General features: G+C 56.6%; 1 protein-coding gene across 1 annotated transcript; it reads right to left on the reverse strand.

Annotated features, from left to right (window-relative positions):
- Window positions 1–2,366: 2,366 nt before the first annotated feature.
- LOC136491819 (uncharacterized) lies at window positions 2,367–2,669 on the reverse strand. Its single transcript, XM_066488047.1, has one exon. The coding sequence runs from the start codon at window positions 2,667–2,669 to the stop codon at window positions 2,367–2,369; it is 303 nt and encodes a 100-aa protein (XP_066344144.1).
- Window positions 2,670–8,245: the final 5,576 nt, after the last annotated feature.

Below are 8,245 nucleotides of genomic sequence, written 5' to 3' on the forward strand. Positions count from 1 at the left end.
GAGGGCTTGGGCTAGGAGGTGCGTCTGCCGCGCATAGTACTGGCATCCCTCACAGGAGCGTACGAGCTTGGTGGTGTCAGCAACCGCCATTGGCCAATAGAACCCTTGGCGGAAGGCATTTTCGACGAGCGCTCGAGGCGCGGCATGGTGCCCGTAGGCCCCCACGTGCAAGTCCCAAAGTAGGGCTTGGCCTGCCTCGGTGGTGATGCATCATTGGAGGACACCAGATGGGCTCCGCTAGTACAACTCGCCGTTGCTGAGGACGTAAGTTTTGGCTCATCGTGCAAGCCATCAGGCTTTGGTCCTATCTATAGGAAGCTCTCCTCGAACGAGGCAATCAAGGAATGGGACTCACCAGTCCGTGCCCTGGTTGGCCTTGGGAGGCTCCGCGTTGACTTCCATTGCCTCGAGTTCAGCCGCGGGGGCCTCGGTGACAGAGGGGGCCTCGGGCCCTACGATGGGCTCGACCAGTGGGCCCTCTTCCACCACTGAGGCGTAGTCGATGGAAAGCTTATGGAGGTCTCTGGCAAAGACATTCGGGGGGACCGGGGCCTGTGCCGACGCCATCTTTGCTAGTTCATCCACGGCCTCGTTGAATTTTCGTGCAATGTGGTTGAGTTCAAGACCATCGAACTTGTCTTCTAGGTGATGTACCAACTTGCAGTGCGCCTCCATTTTGGGGTCATGGTAGTTCAACTCCTTCATCACTTGATCGATGATGAGCTGTGAGTCGCCCCGTATGTCGAGACACCGTACTCCAAGTTCGATGGCGATCTGCAAGCCGTTGATGAGAGCTTCATACTCAGCTGCGTTGTTGGAAGCAGCGAAGTGGAGCCGAATCATATAGCACATGTGCACTCCGAGGGGTGAGATGAAGAGCAGACCCATGCCTGCCCCGGTCTTCATCAGGGACCCGTCAAAGTACATGGTCCAGCATTCCGTCTGGACTTGAGCAGGTGGCAGTTGGGTGTCGGTCCATTCAGCCACAAAATTAGCCAAGACCTAAGATTAAATTGCTTTCCAAGGCGCAAAAGACAAGGCTTCCCCCATGAGTTCAACGACCCACTTGGCTATCCTACCCGAGGCCTCCTGGTTCTGGATTATCTGTCCCAGAGGGAAAGACGACACCACGGTCACCGGGTGGGACTCGAAGTAGTGACACAGCTTGTGTCAAGCCAAGACTATGGTGTAGATCAGTTTCTGGATGTGGGGGTAGCGTGTCTTGGTCTCAGAGAGCACTTCGCTGATGAAGTAAACAGGTCATTGGATGGGTAGAGCATGCCCTTCTTCCTGCCTCTCAACTACCATGGCTGCACTGACCACTTGGGTCATTGCAGCAACATAGAGTAAGAGGGCCTTGCCCTTGGCCGGTGGTACCAGGATGGGAGGATTGGTGAGCAGTGCCTTGAGCTTGGTGAGGGCTTCTTCGGCCTCGGGGGTCCAAGAAAAGCATTCGGATTTTCCCAAGAGGTGATACAGAGGCAAGCCTTTTTCGCCAAGGCACAAGATGAAGTGGCTTAGGGCCACAAGGCATCCCATAACCCTCTGCACTCCCTTGAGGTCTCAGATTGGTCCTATGTTGGTCACGGCCGAGACCTTCTCTGGGTTGGCCTCGATGCCGTGTTCCGAGACTATGAATCCCAAGAGCATGCCTCGAGGGACCCCGAAGACACACTTCTCGGGGTTGAGCTTGATGCCCTTCTCTCTGAGGCATCTGAAGGCTATTTCCAAGTCACCGACGAGATCACTGGCCTTCCTGGACTTGACCACGATGTTGTCCACATAGGCCTCAATGGTTCGCCTGATGTGCTCGCCAAAGACCTGGGTCATGCATCGCTGGTATGTGGCCCCAGCATTTCTGAGGCCGAATGGATAGTCACATAGCAGTACATGCCGAATGGGGTGATGAAAGAAGTCACGAGCTAGTCAGACTCTTTCATCTTGATTTGATGGTAACCGGAATACACATCAAAGAAAGATAGGGTTTCGCATCCCGCAGTGGAGTCGATGATTTGGTCAATTCGAGGTAATGGGAATGGAACTTTTGGACATGCTTTATTCAAACCGGTGTAGTCTACACACATTCTCCACTTCCCATTTTTCTTTCTAACTAATACAGGATTAGCTAACCACTCTGGATGGGACACTTCCTTGATGAATCCAACTACCAAAAGCTTCTACACCTCCTCGCCGATGGCCCTACGCTTTTCCTCATCGAACCGGCGCAGGCACTGCTTCACCGGTCTGGAGCTGGCCTGGATGTCCAAGGCATGCTTGGTGACTTCCCTCGGTATGCCCAGCATGTCTGAGGGACTCCACACGAATACATCGGCATTCGCACGGAGAAAGTCGATGAGCACGGCTTCCTATTTGCTATTGAGGGTGGCGCTGATCCTCAGCACCTGGTCATTGGAGTAGGTGGGATCGACCGGGACAAGCTTGACGGCCTCTGTGGGCTCAAAAGTCCCGGCGCGACGCTTGGAGTCAGGCGCCTTGCTACCAAGCCGGTCAAGGTTGACGATGAGGGCCTCGGCCTCCATGAGAGCCTCGGCGTACTCGATGCATTCGACGTCGCAGTCGTATGCATGCTTGTATGTGGACTCAACTGTGATGACGCCATTAGGACCCGGCATCTTGAGCGTGAGGTAGGTGTAGTTGGGGGCCGCCATGAACTTGGCATAGCATGGGCACCCCAGGATGGCATGGTAGGTCCCCTTGAACCCAACCACCTCGATTGAGGACCTCCTTGTGGTAGTTGGAGGGAGTGCCGAAGCAAATGGGCAAGTCGATGCGCCCGAGGGGTCGCGTGTGTTTCCCCAGCATGATGCCGTGGAAAGGCGCGGCATCACCCCAAAGCTATGACTGGTTGAGCTCTAGGAGCTCTAGGGTGTTGGCATAGAGGAGGCTGAGGCCACTGCCTCCGTCCATCAACACCTTGGTGAGCCGAGTGTTGCCGATGATCGGGTCGACAACGAGTGGGTACTGCCTGGGGTTTGGGACATAATTGGGGTGGTCATCCCGATCAAAGGTGATCGCCTCTCGAGACCAGTCGAGGTATCGAGGAGTGGCCACCATAGCCGAGAAGACCTCTCGGCATTCCTTCTTTCGCTGGCGTGCCATGAGGCACGCTGAAGGCCTGCCAAAGATCATAAAGGCGTTGTGTACCTTGGGGAACCCGTCGTCCTTGTTGTCGTCCCTATCGCCGGTGCCCTTCTTCTTGGCGTTGTCGTTGGGGAGTCTAAGCTTGGCATAGTAATGCCAGAGCATGGTGCACTCTTCGAGGGTGTGCTTCACCGGGCCCTAATGGTAAGGGCAGGGCTTCTTAAGCATGTCATCGAAGAGCTTAGGGCCTCTGGCAGGGCCTCAGGGATTCTTGTGATCCGTGGCCGCGACTAGACCAGCCTCGAGGACCTCCTGCTTCCCTTGGCGACCCTTTTTCTTTTTCTTGGGGAGGTGGGGGCCGAGGCCCCGGGGGCCTCGTCCCTCCGTTTCCCCTTGGCATCGTTGTCAGGGAAGATGGCCCCGACAGCCTCTTCGCCCGAAGCGAAGTTGGTGGCGATATCGAGGAGCACGGCCACCGAGGTTGGCATGTTCTGGCCTAACTCTCAGACCAGGTCTCGGCATGAGGTGCCGGAGAGGAATGCCTAGACAATTTCTGAGTCACTAACGCGGGGCAACTCGGTGCATTGTTTGGAGAAGCGTCGGATGAAGTCTCGGAGAGACTCGCCCGGCCTCTGGCAACAACTCTTGAGGTCCCAGGAGTTCCTAGGGCGCATGTATGTGCCCTGGAAATTCCCGACAAAGACCTTTACCAAGTCACGCCAGTTGTGCATCTGCAAGGGAGGGAGGTGTTCGAGCCAGGCTCGTGCTGAGTCCGATAGGAACAAGGGGAGGTTGTGGATGATGAGCAGGTCATCGTCCGCGCCACCTAGCTGACAAGCCAGGCGATAATCGGCCAGCCATAGCTTAGGGTTGGTCTTGCCGTTGTACTTTACGAGGTTGGCCGGTTGCCGAAATCGGTCCGGGAAGTGAGCGCCATGGATGGCCTTGCTGAAGACTCGAGGGCCAGGTGGCCTAGGAGAAGGACTGCGGTCCTCCTCACTGTCGTAGCGACCACCTCGGTGCGGGTGGTAGCCTCGGGTGGCTCCATCATTGTCGTGGTGTCGTCGCCTGCTGACCACATCGTGGTCGCCTTGCGCCTCACGTCGGTCGCCGAGGCGGTCGTGCACCGAGGGGGCCCTGTTGGCTGTCGGTGCCCGAGCGAGCTCGGGACGAACTGAGGCCTCTCCATACTATCGAGGTGGTGCCGTGGGTAGTTCTAAGGTGCCTCCACGCCGTCGAGAGGCAGAACTTTTGGCATGCTGTATCACGGTGGTCTCGAGGAGGTCCCAGAGCACGTCGCGGGCCCATCGCCCCTCCGAGGTAGAAGGCTCAGGCATCATTTGGAGTAGCATCGCCGCTGCCGCGACGTTCTAGCTAGCGCGATGGAAGATAGGGGGTTGATCGTCCCCTTCGTCGTTGTTGATGCGGTGGTTGATGTCGCGAGCCCTCTGTAGGGCTACTCCGCCATCACCGCGACCCTGCTGCTCTTGCTCAAGAGTGTCTTAGAGCTACTGCAGAAGGAGTCGGTCTTGTTCGACCTTGGCCTAAAGCTCATGAAGCTGCTCCAGGTCCAAGCGTCGAAGTTCTTCGGGGGCAAGGTTCTTGCCTAGGGCTCGACGCGTGGAGGTGCAGTGCCGCCCGCCCCCTCAGGGCACAGGGAGCAAGAACCTGCCCCTTCATCCTCATCGCCCATGCTTGGCATCCCAAGCTCGATGTGGAAGCACTCACGAGTGGGGTCATAAGTGCCTTCATCATCAGAGTCAGAGTAGTCGAAGCAGTAGTCACTCGCAGCCAGGAAGCGGCGCATGGCTTCAGGGTCACGAAGCCCAGAGAAGTCCGCTCCGGCCCACGCCTCATCCTCCTCCGAGGAGTCAGCGTGGGTGTGGGTCAAAGTAGTGGTGTTGAGGTCAAGGGCGAAGCGTTGGTGGCGTCCTGAGGGCTCCACATGAGTGGAAGCGTAGGCGAAAGAATAGGCGGCGACGGCATTGCTCAACCCAAAGGGGTACGAGGATGGTGCCATCGCCGGGCTTCACTCCACCGGAGTTGACCCCTTAGGAGGTGGCGGGGCAGAGCTCGATGATGGGGCGTCGCTGCACGCCACCGGTGTCTTTCTCTTGCCTAGGCTTAGGCTGGACAGGTCCCCAACCAGGGACTCTGTACCAACAGCCGGGCATGGAGTACCGGTAGAGCGCAGTGCGTCACCCTAAGCTTGCGTGGTGTCAGCATGGTCCCACCCGCGTCATGCCTGGCAAGCGTGAGAGCGGCGGCCCAGGCGTCGCCTGTGCCTGGGCTGCTAGTGCATGATGTTGTCGTCGGTCGGTGGGGCTCTGGGTGTAAGGAGTACCATATCGTACTCACATCCTAGAGACATGAACTCTAGGCTCCCGAACTAGATCACCATGCCGAGACGCAGTGGTCGCACGGGGTCTACCATCCAAAACTTGTTGGGATGATGAAGCTGACATGCAGTATGTCCCCTACCTGGCGCACCAACTATCAGTGTTTTGGACCGGTGGGCCCTCAACCGGCTAGTGAAAGTGTACTGCGTGCCCCTAATCCCGGATGGTGATGCAAAGAGACACAAGGTTTATACTGGTTCAGGCAATAGGTGCCCTACGTCCAGTCTAAGAGAGCAATCTTGTATTCCTTGCACCGAGGTGCTTGTAGTAGGGGTTTACAAGCTGGGTGAGAGAGGGAGCTAGTCCTAGGTCTCTGCGTGGAGCGGCGTGGGTTGCTTGAGATGTTGATCTCTTGCAAGGAGGGAGCATGCATATTACAGAGTGTTGCGCATTGCTTATGCGTGTGTGTCTATCTAAGCGATGTCTCCGTCTGTGCATGCGTCCGTGTGTCTTTGTCCCTAGAAGTGGCCCCAGTCACTCCCTTTTATAGTTGAAGGGAGGCACGGGGGCGGTACATGGATTGCTACGTGATGTTTTGTGAGCAGTGGCGGCATGTCCGGGCCCTGTAGCTCATCATTATGGCGGCATGGTCGGTGGAGCGGTCCTGTCCTCGGTGCACTGGAGCGACGCATCGGTCACGCCCGATCCTGTGCGACGTGGGAGCTCCTGTGATGGCATGACGTAGGGCATGGCGCATGCTGTGGATGACGTGCCAGTTGCTGTATGTCAACAGTGTGGAGAGCCGAGGCCCAGTCGGTGCAGATGCCAAACCATCATGGGGGGCTCGGTGGGCGTGAGTCTCGAGGCTACGGGGGTGCGGAAGCGGGTAGCCGAGGCTCGGAGGGAGCAGTTGGTCTTGTACGCTAATTCTGAGGCTATAGGGACTCGGACTTGACTCTCCACGCCACGCTGTCCTCGAAGTAGATGGGGTTAGGCAGCATAGTGCCACATAGGTGTCAGTTGTGGGCACAGTGCCGAGCATAGTGGCTGGTAACCCCTACCCCGTCCTATCCCGAACGGCATGGCGTTGATGCGACTCCCATCTCGTCGGTCACTCCGCTGTGTTGAGCCATCATTCGGCTGACATCGTGGGAGTGGTTGGTCACGTTAGTTGGACGTGATGTCCCGATCAAGGCGGCGGTGACGGGGTAGCTGCTGAGCCAGCCTCGAGCAAGGTGGACAATCGGTACCTCGCCCGAGGCCTTACGGGGGTCTCGAGCGAGGCGAAGAATCGGTACCTCATCCGAGGCCTTTCATGTGGGGCCTCGAGCGAGGCGGAGAATCGGCACCTCGTCCAAGGCCTTACGGGTGGGGCCTCGAGCGAGGCGGAGAATCGGTACCTCATCCGAGGCCTTACGGGCGGGGCCTCGGGCAAGTCGGAGAATCGGCATCTCGTCTGAGGCCTCATGGTCTCATTTTGGGCCGAGCCCGCCTCGGGTGAGGCGGGATACTATTTGAGGTGGGCCGGGCAGTCCAGCCGAGCCTCGGATAAGGTGGGGGTTTGCCAGTAGTTGTCCCTTGGCTTCGATTTTTATAGGGTCTAAGCGATTTTTTGGTTCTTGCTTAGGGAACCCCTTTTTATGGAACCCGACACATATGCATTAGGGACCTAGTGTGCTAACAATTATCCCTTGAAAATGCTTGGAAAGATGCTAACAGACGTGCACACAAGTTCTACACTTTGTGGTTAGCAACTTGGAAGAAGGGTGAAGTGGTTGAGGACTTAGAAAGAGAAAAGAAGGAGTTGTGGCAGGACCGGACGTAGGCCACGGGGTGGACCTACGCGTCTAGTACCTAACCCTAGGTCTCGGTCAGCCACACTGGCTTGACCAAACGTAGGGATCGGACGCCAGTTGCACGTCTGGACAGTGGATCCAGAGAAGATTTAGGACGACCTTGTGATCGTACCCTAAACAGTGTTTGTGACCGGACGCGCAGGGGCCACGTCAGGTCATCGATGATGTACGCTGACATCAGCCTCGTGATGGAGCACATTGAAGAACGGATGCACCGGCGCGTCTGGATACCCTTGACCTGACGCGTCCGATTGTCAAATATCGGCTCTAGATGCTCTCTGATGTTGACCTAACGCTGGTTGCTTTGAGTTCGGTCTTTCGCAGAAGTGTGTCCGGTCGGTACTTAACCTCACGAGCGTAACGTTTTTGACCATTGAGATCAGGTGGCTCATGTTGAAAGGAGCTGACACGTGGATGGCGATGGCTGACCGAACGTTAGAGGTTTGTGTCTGGTCATGCTTGATCAGCACGACCGGTCGGCCTGAGAAGACAGGTAGTGAGGGGGCCAATAGCTCTTTCGTGGTTGGCACCCTATTTAAGTGTGTTGGTCGGCCCTAGGCTCACCCTCTTGGCACTTTGACATACTTGGCATCCTTGCGAGCCTAAGCAAATACCTTCTACTCATCTCCATCATTGATTCATCATCATAGTAAGATTGGGAGTGATTCCAAGTGCATTTGCTTAAGTAATTGCATCTAGTGGCACTTGGGGATCGTTGTGGCTGCGGAGTTCTTGTTACTCTTGGTGGTTGCTGCCACCTAGATGGCTTGGAGCAGCAGGGGAGCTTTGACATGTGTTGGCGATTGTTCGTGGCCGGCTCCAGTGATTGTGAGGGGTCTTGCACCTTTTTCGACGAAGAGTCGCAAGGTAGCACTAGTAAATTGCTCGTGACATTGAGTTATCTAACTTGTGGGTAGGTTCTTGCGGTGTCCAATTGAGTGGATGAGG

Source organism: Miscanthus floridulus, chromosome 11, assembly GCF_019320115.1.
Source record: "Miscanthus floridulus cultivar M001 chromosome 11, ASM1932011v1, whole genome shotgun sequence".
Lineage (NCBI taxonomy): Eukaryota > Viridiplantae > Streptophyta > Magnoliopsida > Poales > Poaceae > Miscanthus > Miscanthus floridulus.

Coding starts and splice junctions, on each gene's coding strand:
- LOC136491819 (XM_066488047.1), bottom strand. CDS start 2,669: ATGGCGGCCCCCAACTACACCTACCTCACGCTCAAGATGCCGGGTCCT.